The sequence below is a fragment of the Colletotrichum truncatum genome (assembly GCF_014235925.2).
Source record: "Colletotrichum truncatum strain CMES1059 chromosome Unknown Contig_0001, whole genome shotgun sequence".
In the NCBI taxonomy this organism is placed as follows: Eukaryota; Fungi; Ascomycota; class Sordariomycetes; order Glomerellales; family Glomerellaceae; genus Colletotrichum; species Colletotrichum truncatum.
The window spans coordinates 6760657-6779037 of record NW_027222398.1 but is presented as its reverse complement, the minus strand read 5'-3'; the positions used below and the strand labels follow the sequence as shown (position 1 = coordinate 6779037).

Sequence of the window (18381 nt, the reverse complement as noted above, 5' to 3'; positions counted from 1 at the left end):
GTGATACGGTTCTGTTCGCTGCTGCTGCTGCTGCTTCCCCTTTGTGTCCGTTACCCAACGTTCTGTTAGTAGCGTCTAGGACATTTCCAGAATGGCCCTCGCCGTCATGTCCTCCTGAACCCAGCCCAGAATACGTCCGCCCACGTCTCCGATGAGCCGGTCGTAGTGGGGACCGGGGACGAACAGCCCGCAGTGGGCGCCGACCTCGTCCACGCCCTCCATGAAGACGGGAACCCACGTCTCGTCGCGTCTGCCGTTGATCTTGCGGGGAAGGGTGCAGAACTTGCGCTCCTTCTTGGGCTTGGAGGGGCCTTCTGGCGCTCTCGTATCCGTCTGCGTCGTGGCGATGGATGCTGACGATGATGCTGGGGCAGTTGATGGCATTCGCGGCGGGAGAGGCGGCGGTGGTCCTCTAGACGTTGGTGGCGGCGGCGGTCTTTCTGGTGCCGGAGACGCCTGTGGTGCCGGGTATTCTTCCGACATTGGAATCGGTTCCATCATCATTAGAGGGCCGTCCTGTTCGTCGGATGAAGCCCCGGATGCATCTTCGACTGCCGCTGTGACTTGCGCTGGTTCCTGTCTCGGGGCTTCTTTTTCCTCTTCCTTTTCCTTTTCCTTTTCCTGCTTTTTCTGTGCGGCCTCTCCCTGTTGTTTGGCCTTCTGTTCTTCCTTCTGTAACCGCTGAGTCTCTTTCAAAGCATCCTTTTCCGCCTTCTTGCGGCGCTTCTCGACAAGTTTCTGACGTTCCTTGATGGCCTTGTCGCGGCTCTTCACCGCTTGCTCGTAGGCTTTCTGGACCCGTTTGGCCTCCTTTTCGGCTTGTTTGCGGGCATCCTTGTCCGTGTACCTATCGAGATCCGGGAGCGTGGGTGGTTCGGGCAAATCGGGGATCGGCGGGAGCTCCGGATCTGCTGATACATCGCCACTTGCGTCTGTGACATGTGTATCTCCCCCGTTGGCCTGACCGTCGACCTCCTTTTTGGGAGCTTCGCTCGATTCAATTTCATGGTCCGATGTCTCCTTTCCTTTGCCCTTGGGTTCGACAGTGTGCTCGGGCACGACAGGTTCCTGGCCGTGTTTCGCAACTGCCTTGTCTGACTCGTGGTCAAATCTAGCCTGCTGCTCCTCGTGCAGCGTTGACAACTTCGCATCAACAACTTCGATAGAGTGCAGAATCTCGATCTCATCCCCGTCATCCGAGTTGACGGAAATACGAGGTGTCGATGGTGCCTGCGGCGAGAGCTGAGAAGCGATATCGAGCGTACTGGGAGGCCCAGTGGGAAGCTCTCGATCCGGAGACTCTGGGCTCTTTGGCGACTTGGGCTTTTTGGGCCTTCCCGTGCTAAGAGTGTAGTAGTTGATGAAACGAACCCTTGCGAGCGGCGGTTGGCCAAAGCTATTTCCCGAGTTGCTGTTCTCTCTGAGATGCTGCAGCGGGTCAACATTCTCCAAGGCGCGGAGCTTGTTGTATCGCGCATTCAAGCCGGGGTAGTCTGCCAGACAGCCACCGTATTCGAGATGGGACATGACGTGGTTCTTGGTGGCGTCCCAGATGCCTTCGGCGCTGTGCTTCTTGGCAAAATGGCCCAGCCGTCTCATGAAGGAGCGGTCCTTGAACTTGGTGTCGTTGAAGAAGGGGGGGTTGAAGAACGGGTCGGTCCGTGGCGGCGGGCCGTTTGAAGAAGCCACAGATGGGGTGTTGCTTGGGCTAGGCGAAAGCTGCGTGCCAAATGAGGATGTCAATTCAAGGTTCGACATGGACGGGTCGGGACTGGTCATGGCCGAGTTGCTTGGACTCAGGTGGGATGAGGCATCGAGCTGATCATGGGTCTCTTCTGTTGGCGAAGCCGGGCGGAACAAGCTTGAGATTCCTGCGACAACAATGCCTGGGTGTAGGCCAAGGAACGGCGAGTCCAGTGAGACGGTACCGAGGATACGGTGCTTGAACGGCTGGCGCCGATATGGGTGCCGGTTAGGCTACGAACGCGGTCAGCCAAATATCAGTTATATTGGGCACGCCATGAAACATACCATCAAAGCCACCTCGCCAGCAAGTAGGCCGCCCATCGAATGGCCGACTAGGATCACATCGGTTTTGTCCGATTCGTGTGGCTCCAGCCACTGGCTAAAGTTGTCGCGCGCGACATCAATGGCCTTGTAAGTCTTGTACCTGGGGTAAATCTTTGAGTGGACGGCATGGCTCTCGGCGAGTGCTTCCTTCAGGTAGTTATGGACATGAGCCGGGAAAGACCTGAAAGACGACTCGTTGCCGTAAAAACCATGGATGTAGATGATCAACAAAGTCCGACGAGTGTCGCTGTCACGGTCTTCAAAGGATGGAGCAAGTGACTGAGCCGAGGACGACCTAGGGTCGGCTAAACGTCGCTTTGAATCCAAGATGCCGAAACTGTTGGCCGAGGCCGAATGCGAGCCCTTCTCCGGAGCTTGACCGGGAGGGTGGAGGAAAGAGGACGTGGATCCAAGGTCACCGGAGCCGGAACTCGGGGCATAGACGGAGTAGGGCGGCGGTGGTGCCGACGACGACGAGGGTTCGTCGTCCTGATAGCTAGGCATGACGTCAAGCTCTTGTGTCACCCCAGCGATATGTTAAATGAAGTAGGGTCGGGTTCCAAGGAGAAAAAGAGGACGGTGAGAGGCCAAGTGAGGAGTCTAGGTAAGATTGTGGGCGAAGCCAAGACCGATTTCTTGACGAACCACACGACGAAAGGCAGGCGGGAGTCGGCTGCATAGATACTGTGAACTGTAAAGAGGCAGGGCCGAAACTTTTTTCAATGCCGTATTCACGACGGAGGGGTTTTTGACATTTTGATCTGACCCTCTCTGCCTTGGATGGAGTGGATGTAAATGCAAGGTGTTGGACCTGTGCGTTGATAAGGTGACTCTGCCCAGTTCGTGGGGTACGTCTTCGGTCGCACCGCAGTGGCGCACGACTTGATGCGCTCTGCTGCCATTTCCTCTCATTTTCTGATAGGATACGCGGAAAAGCGCAAGGCGAAACGCGGGCAAGTGTCGCTGTACGATGCTACTGTTGCTGCTGCGCCCAGTTTTTCCAGGCGGACAGGGCACCTAGCTCTCCACTAAGCTCACTGCCCGCTCAACGCAGGCGCAGCCCAAAGCTCATTCGTCAGCCCCCTCTCCTCCTTCAACGCTGCAGAATTCGTTGATTGGCGGAGGGACAAAGGCCCAGAAGAGACGGTACCTCGTTGTTGGTTGAGGTAGTGGGCACCAACAAAACGGGATGACGACATGCTCACCTGCGAAACAGCTTTCGCTACAGATGGTCGGCCAAGGCGATTAATGCCATGGACTAAAATACGTGTATTGGAATCGGGTGTACCACGACGACCAAACAATGTTTCTGAGTATGGTGCCCTCAAGCCAATGTTGGACACACATCTGGGGATGCAGAATGGGCGACGGCGTTAGGGGAGGACAACAAGCATATGGCCTGTTTTTGACCTGAGAAAATAGCAGGGCTTGCCTGGCCGACAATATGTCAGTACAATAATGATAATCTCTTGGTAGATGAGGTTGGATTTAATAGGTTTCAACATGAGCCACAGTACCAGCCCCTCCGCTATTTATTGGCGAGTAAGTGTATGGAGGAGCCTCATTTTAGCTCTTGGCAAGGTTTGTTTTCTGAATCGGCTGGCATTGTTTCGACCTTATTGTTGCTTGATCTACAACATGAGCAAAACCCAAACGCAAAAAGCCTCACTAAACGAAATTGCAGCATAGCAGCTTGCCCACGGCAGTGGACGAGAACCCACGTGCTCTGAGTCATTACGTAGACAGTATAAACCCCTAGAGATCTGGAATTTTTCTACTTCTAGACCGGTGGGTGGTGCGACCCGAACTGCACGAACACTAATGATCCGTGCTCTTCCACCCATTCAATGCGTTGAAACTCGGGGGATTTGATAGATGTTTGCCCATTCCGCATGGGGATTTCTGGATGTCGAGGCCCGGCATATAATAATGCGACCCTTGCCATTGGTTCCTCTAAAAATCAGGTTCGCAGACGACATGTTCTGATTACGTTCCATCGATGACCACGGCCGTCTTGCTCGATTCGGAGGAGGAGGGGGAATGGGAGATGAGATTAGATTGGGGGCCTCCTTGGCCATTTGCCGATTCCCACCCACTGCCCTAGGGTGTTGGTCGATCTTTTTTTATTCCCTTTCACACAGGCTACACATCACGCCAAGAAAAGAAGCAAACGGCGCCGTCAGTTAAGACACCGCCACGGCACCAGTTTTCATCTTCAGGTGAGTCGAGTGAGAATGGACGGGACGGGACGGGTGGACGGACAGACGCCTGGGACGCGATAACAGCATTGCTATTTGTGTTTGAGTGAGTGAGCTACCGACCGCTCTGTACGGGATGTCGAGGAGCGGCTGTTCTAACACCCAGCCGTCGTCTCAGGAACGCGTCTAGAACCTGTCATTTGGGGTTGGGAAACGTGCTCTTTTCTCGGTCTGATCCTTCCTTGCTGTTGATATTGCCGTGCTCCTAGGGATGGCTACACAGCAGCTGCACAGCATTCCTAGACACGACTTGGCCGACCCGTCCAATCGAGCTTCCAAGCTTTCTGTCTATCGAACTCCACACGGCGCCCATGTCTGGCTGGCCCCCCTGACTCTTCGGGGTTTAAGACGAGGGTTAAGTACAGCTGTGGACCGACATCTCTGCCGTGTCTGGGCAGCGCTGGGGAAACTGTGCTGGTTTTGACGTCTCTCGCGGCATGAAACTTACGGGAACCTCATCTCTGAAGTTGTTGTCCTGAGGCATTAGTGTATCTAAGCCAACCATAATACGTGTACTATAACGTCAACGGGGAAGAAGCCGACCGAACCGTGGATCCACGACCCAGTTGTAAAGAGGCAGTGAAGAAGCCTAGGAGTGGATGCGCAAGAACGGCATCGACAACGCTGTTCCGTCTCCGAGACGGGGGTAGGGGACAACAGGACGAAAAGAGGGCCCCCAGTGTTTGTTTCAACGGGGAGCGACATGTCGTCCCATAATCTCCAAGCTGCCAAGCTTCACCTTGCTCTTTCCAGCAACAGCAACAGTAACACCAGATGCCGCCGGGACGGCATGTGGGCGGCGTATCATCCAGAGATGGATGTAGTGTGATGATTGATGCAGCTCCTTTCGGTGTGCGGTAAACAACTGCTCTCCGGAGTCCTCGCTAGTTTGCATACATATCGGCCAATTTTCATCTCGTGTAAGTGCGGGTATGTGCTCCAGAGATGATTCCCCTCCCCCCTTGTGTTGCCCTGCGGGTAATGGTAGGCTGCCCCCTCGCCTTAACACCTTACGACAATATTCGTTTAGAGGGCTTTCCATCCGTTCGCCATTTGAGCCAGCAAGCAAGGGACCACAGATGGCTGTGTGTCGCCCCACGAAACTCCTCGCCAAAAGAACCTCAGCTAGGGTCGGATGCAGGTACAGCGCACTGTATGCAGGCCACTACGCACCTTTCTGCAGGTTGCACAAAAAGGTCAGAAGAATGCGCTGAATGGTGCTGACTGGCAATTGGCATAAGAAGTGCGGAGAATACGAGGTGTACTATGTTGGGTAGATTTTGTGGAAGGGAGACGAGATTGTGTAGGCCGGGTAGGTGACGCGGCGCCTTTATCCACAGGACCCTCAGTCTCTAAAAACAAATACAGATAGATTGTTGTTGGTCAGATAGACGGCAGTCGATGTGTACAAGTAAAGGATGAGATCAAGGCTCATCACCCATGTAATAGCCATCAAAAAAGGCGTGAATGAGGGGTTGACGGGACTGAGAAGATTCGTGGCACCATTTTTAGCACATTGGGGGTTCCTTCTCTTTGGGCTCACAAAAACTACTTTTTCTTGTTGGCAGGAATGACAGGGACGGTGAAAAGGGGGCCACATGTTTTTGCGGAACAGGCCTTTCTTTTCTCGTCTTTTTTTTATTTATTTTTTATTCTCGTGTCAGTCTACATGGAAGCTACGGTTAGCTCGTATTCAGTTGTATGTATGATGGGATGCACCTTTTTTTACCTCATCAAGTGGGTGGGTGTTCCTGTGTCCACCCATCCGGATTGGTCCTGTAGAGCCGTTTTGCGGTTCAGGCACCTCATCGGTCAATCCAGGTCGTGTTCATGTCCTAGCTCGTCAGTCTAGTCAGTGTCTCGTCACCGTCAAACACGTTCATTACTGGACACGCGGTTCATTCTTGGGGAGTGAGTAGATCTAATTGGGTCTGGGCTGGAGTTTTAGTGAACACCTAGCGAACGAATGCCCGCCATGATCTCCAGGGCGAAACCAACGGCGCCAATTGACGCGCAGAACACGAAGACTTCTTCTACCCACGGTCTCTGCACCCCCAAATAACCGAATTAGCTGCAATGTCTCTGGCAATCAATGAATGAGACTTGGCTCTTTGCACCTCTCGCCCACCCAGGCGGCGTAGCCTCATTCCTGAATCCCACCATATGGGAGAAAGAAAGAGGGAGTGAGTAAGAGGGGGTTGTCTTTCTCTGTAAATGGCCGTAATGTGTGTTGGTTAGTAAGGTACGAATGGCAATGTGCCATCACGTCCAACGCCTTGCCTCTGAGGTGCGCCCACCAAACCAGCCAGGCAAGGTATTCAGCAAGGTACCCGGACGCCTCTTTCCTGGCCCCCCTGTGCCCATTGACGATGTGCCCGGTAAGCACAGGCACACATTGTAAGCGTCCCCCCCTCCCCTTCCCCCCTTGCCCTAGTCCCTGGTTCCCCGTGATAGTGGACAGTGGAACTGCTCATTGCACCTTAACGGACCTTTGGTTGGCCAATGGGGTGCGAAGTCCTCCAGCTAGCAGCCACCCGCCAATATCAAGCGAGATTATCGAAATCTTGCACTCCTGCGAGAGTGACTGCATGTGGCCCCAGAGTGCCTTCCCTTCCAAGGTTACCATCAACCGCTTCCACGCTTTGTTTCCTGCCATTTCGCGCTGTTCTGGCTTGTCTCTCAAGTAAATTTTTTATTGTTATTTTACTTCCCGGCCCCCGATGCTTATTATTATCGTCGAGCCTCTCACTCCACTCCCCCCAAGAGTTCCTCTTCTCTTTCCTTTCCTCTTTTCCCCTCTTACCAACGCCGCCATGCCATCATCCTAACCCATCGGCCATGAGAACTGGCAGATGCAAGGGAGACAAAGGATCTCGCCCACGGATTACGAGAAACGGCTGAATGACCGACACATCGAACGAAGCGTGCTTCTGAAATTTTAACTTGGATTTGACAACCCAAAGAAGAAAGAGGGGGATTTGTCACTGAACGTTCGTGAACCGCCGCCCGCTGCAGGATAACCACCAACACGGACAATGCAATCCATCGATACGGCCCTCAAGAAGACGCCAAGAATGGAAATCGAATAGATCGACAGCTTCAATCCGTATACACACCCATATACACCACACTCGCTCAGTACCAAACAACCAACCATCAGTCATTCTTTAACTTTATCCACCTGTTCTATCTTTGTATTCCCGCTCGGCTTAGCCAACTCGACATTCGCCTCCCTCCCGGGGAAAAAAAGAGAGCCGGCCAACCAGACAGGGCAGTAGCTCAGCCTACTGCCCACGCCACCCTATCCACGCCATGACTAAATCAAAACGCGGGTCTTCACTCCCTCAGGCCCGCTCATATCACCACAATCATTATCACCTACACAACAAACGCGCTGCGTCCTCCGAGAATGTGCATCACCACCACCGCCGCCAGGTAGACGAAGCTGAACCCAGCCCCACTCCCGAGTCCGCACCCAGTGCCGTGGCTTCTCAGAGAGTCGTCGTCCAGACCGTCTCCCTCATACAAATAGTTGATGGCTCTGGTGCCCCAATCGAAGTTCAGACTCACTACGCTCCTCCCGCCACCGTGTTTGTCGATCCTTCGCCCAGCGCCAGTGCCAGCGCTGCCCTTGGCCTGTCCATCGCCGCCATAGGTCCCGACTCCTCGAGCTTAGATGAATCCTTGCAATCGACTCCTGCGGCGACGACACCTTCACCCTCGCCCTCTGGTTCCGCCATCAGTCAAGAGATTCCCTTGACGACCGGTCCTTCATCCTCACTGCCCGCATCGGCGGTGCCATCACCCTATCTTTCCTTGAGCGCCCCGGTTAACTCAACCATTCGTGAGTTGCTCTCTCTCTCTCTCTCTCTCTCGCCGCCACGCCGTTCGCGAACGAAGTCGCTGACTGATCCCTTTAGCATTCCTTACCTCAACAAACTCATCTTCAACATCAGTCCTTACCGCAACCAGTTCTACAAGCCTCTTTTCCGGCTCTACAAGCGTAACGTCTTCAGTGCTTTCATCGCTTTCTTCGACTTTTGATTCAACTCTCAGTTCGGATAGCTTCACTGCTACCAACACTTTCGCCACAAGCACATCGACAGGCTCCGCTGAGACGACAGCCGCTGGAGATGGAGGCAACGGCGGCGTCGGCGGCGTTGGAGGAGGCGGTCAAACAACGCCTTCATCAACATCCGGGGCCAGTTCAAGCAGCGATACCTCAACCCCTTCGACTGGGACTGTTGTCGGCAGCGTAGTAGGAAGCGTAGCGGGCGTGGCGTTCATCGTACTGCTTGCATTTCTCGCCCTCCGGTGGAAGAAGAGCTCCGGCGGACGTCTTCGGCTAAGCGACAATAGTGCGAATGGCAATCGGGGCATTCTCACCGGTTCAGGGGCACCCGACGGCGGCAACAACGGTGGAATGACCCAACAACGGTCCTTGACATTCGGTTCGGCAGCGGTCGCAGGCGCGGTAGCCGCTGCCAAACCACCATCTAGGAGAGCTAGCGAACCTTCTGAAACTGCTGAGAGAGGCTTTGTCAGGGTTGCTGGCAGGAAGCTGCCGTCGGTGCTCCAATCCGGAGGCGACGGATACACAGACCCACGGGAAGCCGCCGGGCATGGGACCGCAAACGACGACGAATCCGTTTACTACCGCGACTCCCAGGCCTTCTTCGACCCTAACGGTCAAGGACCGCCGAGGCTCGCGCTGGGTTCTCCCATGAGGCCCGTTAGCGGTGTAATTACCATGCAACCGGGGCCGGCCCGGACACCGGTGACAGAATCGGCCCCATTTCCGACTCCCCCTCCTGACTCGACCCTCTCGCCGTTACAAGCCCCCGCGCGAGACCCCATTGGCCGGTCTTTGACGTCACAGGACGGGTCGCGGGGCTCCCGAGGTTCGGCCTCCAGGTTCCACGAGGCCATGTGAATTTCCTTTCTATTCTCTTTTCTTTCTTTCTTATCTTCACCAGAGCCGGCTCGGCTGGCCTGACGTACCTTTGAAGCGTACTGTACATTCTCAACAATCTTTCAACGATAATTATTAGTACCTATTCGGGGGCTAGGGCGGGGACGACTTTTTTCGTCATTTGTTTGTGGCTCTACGACAGCATATGGATTGGCGTTCACTTTGGGGGCACGAGACTGGCATGAGCCCCTCCGCTACAGGCAGGGCGAGGTCCAATCTCCGCGATGGAAGAGGGAGGGTGGTTGGGATCTGGATACAAACGTTGCGCTTGCTTGGGTCGGCTGCTATACCGCGATGACAATGGTATTCATGCAGCAAGGCCTGGTGGGTGGGGTGTTTTTTTTTCGGGTCGAGCGAAGCGTTTGGCTTTGTATGTAGAAAATATCTTTCTTCACGAAAAGTTGCCCTGTTAGGGGTGAGTGGATTTGAGGGGGTTTGGGAGCGGCAGCGGCCAGGAGTAAAGCGGCTTCAACCTCGACGAGGCACGGCTTTCTTCTTCTCTCTTCGCCCCCTTGAGCTATCCATCTCTACCCCTGCTACGAATAACGTCCTGCCTGGTTCATGCACAGTCCTTATCTTCTCACCTTTACTTTTCGCCCAATGGTTCATAGTCCCACGTGATAAAGCTTGTCTACGATGCTTGAGAGCAACACCCCCCCAAGATGGTTTAGGGGCCATCCGATCACAAATCAAGATGTAAATGAATGATATTCACAGGGGTGGTGGTTGACAGTCACAATGCAGTGCAGCAGCATCGGCAGAAGCTTTGAAGAGGGAGGGGGGAAGACGCCGGAAGTGCGGTTAAGTTGTCTGGTCCGTCTGGTCCAAAACACTCCCCCCCGTCTCCAATCCCCGCCCAATCTATCGGGCTGCCTCTCGCGGGATCTTCGCAAACCTGCAACCGGGCCTGGAGTTCGTGGGGGGGAAGGGGGCCGGCATAGAGTGGGAGCGGAAGCGAGGAGGGGTGGTGTTGATGAGGGAGGCAAGCGAGGGGCAGCGGGGCATTTCCTCCCATACTGGGGACATCTTGCCCGTTGGTGAGGAATGTGGGGGAGTGAACGTGTTTGAATCCCTTTCAAGTTGTAGGTTGAATTATCTTGGCTGTCGTAAAATTCGGGTTCTTTACGCGTGTGAGGAAGAAAAAGAAATACGAAGACGAGGAAAAGGGGGCGGCGGCGCACGGCATTGAGGGGGCATTGGCATGTTCCATTGGAATGCGAGATGTTTTGGTAGGCATTTTTGACGGCGGGCGTGGCCCTGACACATAGGTGATTGTGAGGGACAGGTGCTCCGTGAGAGAGGCGCAAGATGTAAAGAAAAAAAAAAAAAAGGGTGCGGGATTCTGAAGAAAGTCGAGGATGCTCTTGAGACACACATGAAACGGGAAGTAGAGTCGTATCCAGCTTCCGTCCAAGATTGAACCCAGGAACCGCTTGGACCCTGCATGACAAATTCCCCATACCTGCTGCTGCTACACCACGCTCAGGTCTACACTCTGTAGTCTTTTTGTCCCCATGATGGGGCTCCCTCTTCCAGTTGGCGAATCATACTTTGCCTCGTCCTCTTCCAGCCTTTGCGGGTACCGTTGGGCTCATACGGTCTGGCGGGTGTCTCATCTATCAGGTGTTTATCGGTGTTTACCGTCCCATCTACAACACGGGATGAAACATCTTTCTTTTCGCAGTATTAGGCCGTGTGCTGCTAGAACGGACGAGAGTTGGATCAAATGGCATTCATCTAGAAGTGCCTGAGGCTGAGGCTGCCGTTGAAGTTGAACAACTTGGGCCTGATATACAAGCATATCGACCTACTCGCGAGGACGTAAATACTGGTAGAAACACCCTGGTCTTGAGCCCGAACCACTTGATTCTCCCACCGGTTCTTTGACACGAGATCGGCCTGGTACGCACAAAATGCGGTACGTAAAAGCCACTGCTTGCTGCATCACATAGAAAAGTGTCTGTGCATCTGGCCAGAGCTTATTGGGGCCGCAGCGCAGCATGAGACTTGAGGTGCCCACAAAGCGAGCGGAAGCAGGAACTCTTTGTCTATCCGCAGATACCTTATTACGAAATTGTCGGGTTCCCACTCCACTTTGCTGTTTTACGATATCCATACTGAGATGTTAACCGTCCGATGGCTGGATCCACACCGTCGATGGCGTTTGCTGTTACTGAAGGGCCAACCCTGCTCAGTGTCTTCGAGAAGCTCTGCACGTCGCGGAAATCGGCATAGTAAATCATGGCGCTGGTAGAAATTTATGGCGAAGAGCGGAGGGGGCGAGGCTGAAATCTCTGTCGTTCTGGATCATCTTGCTTGGGACGATCTTCCCAGCGTCCTCAACATGCGTATGAGGTTCCACTCGGCGGGCCGACATTGACGACTCTCTCCCATGCCCCCCGTAGAGCCATGGAAGGGGAGACGACATGGGGGCTGGTAGACTCCCAGGTTGTTATTACCGGCAAACTCGGATCAGGGAACTTACAACCCCCAGAATCATAAAGTGCTGGGTCAGATTTGCCTCGCACAGGGGACGCAAATATTGTGATAGTCAGAGAAGTGCTAATAAGCTATTACCATAGCTTCCATAGTGATCAAAGTAAAACCTGTCGAAGCGGTATGGATCGCCTCATGCAAACTCAAGAGACCTTCAGCAAACTGGCAGGATTCAGCAAGGAAGAGCTGTTGCATAGTAGTGAGTGATTCTTGTCCTTCTGTAATGCTTGTCATTCCAAGCGATCCTGGTCGAAAGGTCATCCAGAACTCTGTGTGTGAAGTCCGAGCACCGAAGCTTCGTTCACAAAGAAAGTGCAGCTCGAGCCTGGTGCAAGACGTGACTGACTGGTAATGCTGAGCAGGTCGTGATACGGTTGTGTATAAGTGGCTCTCGCTCCGAGTGTTGCGAGTCAGATACAAGTACTATCGTGCGTATGTCTTCGTTGAGCGATGACATTCAGACTCCCGCGCGCGAGCAATGAAGTGTAGAGAAGCATGATTACATGCAGTGCATGCTGCAGAAGGTACCGCACGGGCGGCGGATAGGGCCTGTCAAGCTGAGGGTCACAATATGATTCGTCGCAAGACGATTCTACTCACATCCTGCCGCGCCAGGGTCGCAGAATGCTGAGGGAAGGACTGGCTAAGAGGGGGGGGGTCGATGTCGGGGTGACCAGGGCCAGCATTGAGACAGAAGAGAGATGCCAATATCAAGGAACTATTGGGGTGTTGAGCAGCACGGCTGGGGAGGGGAGGGGAGGGGGAGGAAAGGAGCTGCCGTGGACCACCAACAGCAGGAAAAGCCAAGAAAGCCGGAGAAGAAAGCATGTAGGTGGCCATTATGGTTTCTGTCCTGGACAACCCCTGACTGATCTAGATCCATGATCTCACTCTTCGCTTCTCGCATGACTGGTTTGCGACGTCGTCCAAGTGCCGCCCCATGATTCGTGATGTCGCTTGAGCCAACAGCTGTTGAGAGGTGAGTTGGGACGATGGCGACAGAGTGCCGGAGGGACATACGGCTTCGGCAGGAGGGTTGCTAGCGGGATAAGCAGCATACACCAACAGCTGCCGGCGGGAGTTATAGGGTTGCGGCAGTCGTGTCTTTCTCGGCGTCTTAAGGTGTGGGACTAGCTGAAAGGCGGAAATCAAAATAGAATCTTGCTCGTCGATTGGGGAAAGAAGAAAAACGTGGCAAAGAGACTCGCGGTTTACGTGCAAGTAGCCAATGGCGCTGGTCCTTGTCGATGGCTGGCACACCTGGCACGTCCCCATCATCTCGTTGGTTGGAGATCAGGTACATCAACCAAGGACATGTTGAGGTTCTGTCAAGGTCACTTTGGGTTGTAGTGAGGCGAAAGGGGCCATTGCCAGTAGGTTTGTCTTTTTTTTTTTTTTTTTTTTATAAATGGCCGCCGGGGCCATAGTTAAGTAGCATTTACCAAACTTCCATATTACTGTAGCAAAGAAGCAGGCGAAGATGGCCCTCTAGGTGGATATGACAGGCAGTCATGAAGTAATGTCAACGGCCTTTCCTTCTTGACTCTTGGGCCTACCCCAAACTAGGTAGGTGTGGTAGGTAGGTAGCTGCTGGATGTAGGTTAGCACTTATGACAGGGTAGGAGGAGGTAGGTACTGTCTCGCCCAAATGTTGGGGACTGGAGGCAAGCACGTATCGCCTTGGTCGACTCCTGTCACTCTTGCTATCCTTGTCACTTCTTCCCCCTGGTGGGGTCTGCACCTCTCTCCGGGCCGGTACAGCCAGCCAGTCCCGTCCCCCCCTCGTCTGGCGGCCCCTCTGGAGAGGCGGAGAGTAGCAGTGTTAAAGCCCCTCCATGACAGCGACTCCCACTGCTGTGCGGCAGAGCAACGAGACAAGACAGGCGCCCCCCCGTCAGCTACGCCCCGCTGACCAATGCGACTGCAAGCACACTGACGGATCAGTCTGCAACTCTGTAACACCTCTTGCCCCCCCAAGCCGTCCACCAGGAGGTAATTATGTGATACCGCCATGCTCAATGGCTGTATCGCCTTTTACTCCGTCCGTCCCATCATTTTTTCCCCTCCCACTTGCTCTTTTTCTTTTCTCTTTTGTTTCCTTCTCAGTTCAATCATTCAGGCGTCTGAACCCCCTCCACTTCACTCGACCTTCTCTTCTCAAATTCCATACGCCGAAATCGCCTTCAGCACCACAGTTTACACGAGTAAACGTATTCGTCAACCGCTATAACCCCACGCGGACTGCCTGCTGTCTCCTGATTTAGCTACCTCGACGAGTTTTCTCCACCGACCGGAGCCTAGACCGGACTGCGACAGCATCGGACACTCGCTCGTTGGTTGATCCCGCACCGCCATTCCTACTGCAGCCCGCTACGGTACTGCGTGCCGCGACCTTCTACCGCCAGGGCTACGTCCACACTCGGCGTTAAGAAGTAGACTCAGCCACTTACTTAACGAGCGGATTACAAAGACCATTAAACACTGTGCTACCGACCTAATACAACAGTGACGGGGCAAAAGCCGAACCTTTAGGCCCATCCACCTCTTCCGCAAATTCCCCTCCGCCGCCCTCGTGACGATCTCCAGTTCAGTTGCGCGCAACGAGAATTGAAGACCACCAACCTCATCGACAGTCTCGCGTTCTACCCACTTTCTCAAGCTTGCGAAGCTTGCCCGAACTTGCGTCTACGCCCGCCGAATCCCCCCGCCGAAACGTCCTGATTGCCGCTCTCGGTTGGCCTGCTCAATCCGTCCAACATGGACCACATGGGCTTCCAGATGCCTCACATGGGGCACCCGCCTCCATTGATGAATCAGCCGCCCCAGATCTTTGGAGCTTACACCACTGACGGCCTCCCCGTCCAGCACATGCCCCCCGATCTTGCTGCCCACATGTTCGGCGACCCATCAACGCTTCTTGACGATGCGAATGAGGCAAAGAGGAGAAGAATTGCAAGGGTAAGCTCTCTATAGTGTTCTAGTGGCGGTTACCCGTCCACTCCGTAAATGGAGGAATGGTTGCTCATCAATTACACAGGCCTGTGACATGTGCAGAAAGAAGAAGATTAAGTGCGATGGCAAGCTTCCTGCGTGTAGCCATTGCATAAACTACAAGACAGACTGCGTCTTCACGCAGGTCGAGAAGAAGCGGAACCCCCCGAAAGGGTATGTTAACCGTGTACATGGGGTTTTGTCCGGGCTATGGCTAATAACATCGTAGAGCCAAGTACATTGAAGGACTCGAGAACCGGCTAGGTCGCATGGAGAACTTGCTGCGACTCTCAGGTTTGACTTACGCGTGGCACTGAGCTTCGTTCCAAGCTAACGAGCTGTACAGGCCTGCTTGGTGAAGATGACAATGGTGAAACAGATCTCGGCACCCTTGAGAAACGCTTGGCAGAGAAGCATCAGCTGTCAAGGCAACCCTCACAAGTTGCCTCCAACCCCACCTCCCCATCTCAAGCAACCTCAGGGCAGAACGAAAATGCATCAACACCGCACAGCGCCATCACATCACCTGAGCCCACCAAAGACTCCCACAAGGAATCCAAGGAAAGCGAGAGACGTAAATCTGTGGACCCTGAGAGGAGTGAGGAAGAGGTCGAGGCATTGTCGGAGATGATGTGTTCCTTGGTCACAAACCAAAGCGGAGAGACTCGATACATTGGGTCCTCCTCTGGTTTCTCTATTTTCTCTCCAAAAGGCATCCAATGGGTTCATGAGAAGACGGGAGATAATTCGTTCCAGCAGATGATTTCCGAAGTGTCAATCGACGATCACAAGTGGACTGCGTGGAAGCCTGAGGTTTTCAGCGACCTGTTCCGTCGCCCAATCTTTAGGCCTCTGCCCCCGAAGCACGAGGCATTGTCTCTATTGAAGGACTATTTCGAAAACTTCAACTGCATGTTTCCTCTGTTTCACCAACCGACATTTATGCATTTAGTGGAGCGACAGTACTCTGACGATCCTTACGAGGGCACCGGGTGGTGGGCAAGTTTGAACTGCGCGTTGGCTTTCGCTCATCGTCTGCGTGTCATGAGCAACTTGGTGCCCCAGGAGGAGGACGAGAAGGCATGGGGTTACATTAAAAACGCACTCGGAACATTTGCTGAATTGACGATGCGGAACACGGATCTGCTCAGTGTGCAAGCGTTACTCGGCATGGCGCTCTTTATGCAAGGAACGCCAAACCCTCAACCAACATTTGTTCTCGTAGCCACGGCTATTCGTCTCGCCCACACCATTGGCTTGCATAAGAAGGGCACTGGGTTTAATCTGAACCCCATTGAAATCGAACAGCGCAAGCGAGTCTTTTGGATTGCGTACATGCTCGACAAGGATCTCTGTCTGCGTGCGGGTCGACCTCCTGCGCAAGATGACGATGATATGAACGTGGAACTTCCGGATGCCGACCCAGAGGATAACATAGGCAATATTCCATTGGCTGACGGCAAAGGCAAGATGAACTTATTCAGAGTCATCTGTGAATTCGCTACCATCGAAAGCAAGGTATATTCTAGACTATACTCGACAAAGGCAACAAAGCAGTCAGATGGCGAGCTCTTGAATACCATTGGAGAACTGGACCAGGAACTCGAAGAGTGGAAGGACAGGATTCCCATCGACTTCAGGCCGGAACACGAGATCAAGGCGTCGCACACACCCCTTATCCTCCACGTCGTCATGCTTCATCTGACCTATTACAACTGCTTGACGACAATTCATCGCATGTCGGTCCACCACGGCTACTGGACCAGCCGTCTGTCAAACTATGCCATTCAAGGACTCAACGCAAAGCCCCTGAACCCGCGCGTATTTTCCTCTGCAGCTCTCTGTACTGCAGCTGCTCGGGCGTCCATTTCTCTGCTGAAGTACATGCCTCAAGGGGACTCTTCGAGCGTTTGGTAAGTCAAGACCTGATTACAGCAACGTGAATGATCCTAACATGGTACCCCTAACAGGCTCATTCTATATTTCCCCGTATCCGCGTTGATGACACTGTTCGGAAATATCCTTCAAAACCCCCTGGACCCACGAGCCAAGTCTGACACGAAGTTAATGAATTTGGTTGTTAACTTCCTGTCCATGCTTGGACAGGAGGCTGAGGCTGGCGGTGTTCACCGCATGTTGGGCGTATGTTCTGAATTCGAGAGAATCGCCAAGCTCGTTATCGAAAAAGCGGAGAAGGACCAGTCTTCTCGCAGGAAACGTAAGAGTGATGCTGCGCCAAAGGTATCGTCAAGCCCGGCTGCATCGTCTCATACGCCTCGACCTGTGTCAGTGACAACCCCAACCCCCCAGACCGTCACCGCTGCAGCCAAATCAACCACAAATGGTCAACTGTCTCCCGATTTTTACGGCGAAGCAAATCGCCGGAGGCACGGATTCAGTCCCATGGCAACTACTTCGATGCGGGAACCATCACCTGCTCTTCCGTCTGCTGGGTGGCCACAGGAGTTTCCCATGCCGGATCAACCCAACTTTGGCAACTTTGCTGAGATGACAGGATTTGGTGGACTGCAGAACCCGCGCTCGCCACCCGTGAACATGGGCGCACCATATCAACAACCCCTTTTACCTCAAGATCTGTTTGCCCTTCCTATGACGTTAGACTGGGACTGGGCTGAGATGAGCGGGGGTGCATATCCGACTGTGGAAAACGGAAATGTTGGCTGATGCGCGAATGCTCAGTGATGATGGAATAGTGTAGTTGATGTGCGGATGAGGATACAAAACGTGACTGCGGGAAGGGAAAAGTCTGGATGAAATACGGTCTACTTATGGGCGTATGTGATGAAATCACGACACATGAAAGCATGTACAAGTAATCAGCCCAGTCGAGAGGCGAAGTATCTTTTGTTGTATTTGGAGCCCCAACGTGGACAGCGGCCATGGCGGCATTTGTATATTGCCATAGAGTGGCGGTACATTTCTCAACTGTTAATAAACGGAGAATTATTTTGTAAGACAAGTTCAGTTCCTAGTATTGAGCAGATGTGAAGAAGCATGTTCGAAATGTACACATTATTCATCGGTCAAGCACAATCTACCTGGTATAATGAATTTACTATTAGTGAGCTGGCAAATCAGCAGACGTTATCTAGTTGCGTTCGTAGCAGCCCACTACTGATTCAGTCTACGTCAGCAGTGGGAAGCCTGCAAGCAATTCAAATAGACGAGTCATTATCGGAGTTTACGGCGGAAAGGGCCCGTCTCAGCTGCGAGGATTGGGCGGGCAGAGTGGGCCCATGTTGCCTGCGGACGGAGTTTGGACGTCACGTGCCGTTAAAATATCGGGCCCGACATGAACTCATTGCTAATGGAGCTTTTGCCATCGTGTAGTCATCCGGAAAGCCTGGGCCCAATTGCCAACAGCACATCTTCGAATTCTTTCACCACCGCCTCAGTCGCAGCGGTTGGTGTCACACTGCTACATTTCAAGTTCATTGGATCTCTACTTCAATTCCCGAGGACCGCCTGACAATTCGCAGGGCGCCTCAATGAGGTAGCACATCGCTACACGCGGTGAATACTTATCAAGCCCGGCCCCGGTCGTCCCGCCTCGCCCCCTAAGCAAACACAATC

The 18381-nt window shown here is 53.5% G+C and overlaps 3 protein-coding genes across 3 annotated transcripts; 2 read left to right on the top strand and 1 right to left on the bottom strand.

Moving 5' to 3' along the window:
• Positions 1–75: 75 nt before the first annotated feature.
• Positions 76–2574, bottom strand: CTRU02_201882 (catalytic protein; the record flags this gene model as incomplete). The annotated part of the gene is made up of 2 exons (XM_036725236.1): positions 76–1977; positions 2032–2574. The coding sequence occupies 2 exons, from the start codon at positions 2572–2574 to the stop codon at positions 76–78; spliced, it is 2445 nt and encodes an 814-aa protein (XP_036582914.1).
• Positions 2575–7640: 5066 nt separating this feature from the next.
• Positions 7641–9261, top strand: CTRU02_201881 (uncharacterized protein; the record flags this gene model as incomplete). Its single annotated transcript, XM_070203944.1, has 2 exons — positions 7641–8220; positions 8249–9261. The coding sequence occupies 2 exons, from the start codon at positions 7641–7643 to the stop codon at positions 9259–9261; spliced, it is 1593 nt and encodes a 530-aa protein (XP_070062526.1).
• A 5292-nt stretch (positions 9262–14553) lies between these two features.
• Positions 14554–17472, top strand: CTRU02_201880 (fungal specific transcription factor domain-containing protein; the record flags this gene model as incomplete). The annotated part of the gene is made up of 5 exons (XM_036725233.1): positions 14554–14754; positions 14834–14961; positions 15017–15081; positions 15134–16700; positions 16758–17472. The coding sequence occupies 5 exons, from the start codon at positions 14554–14556 to the stop codon at positions 17470–17472; spliced, it is 2676 nt and encodes an 891-aa protein (XP_036582911.1).
• Between the last annotated feature and the right edge of the window lie 909 nt (positions 17473–18381).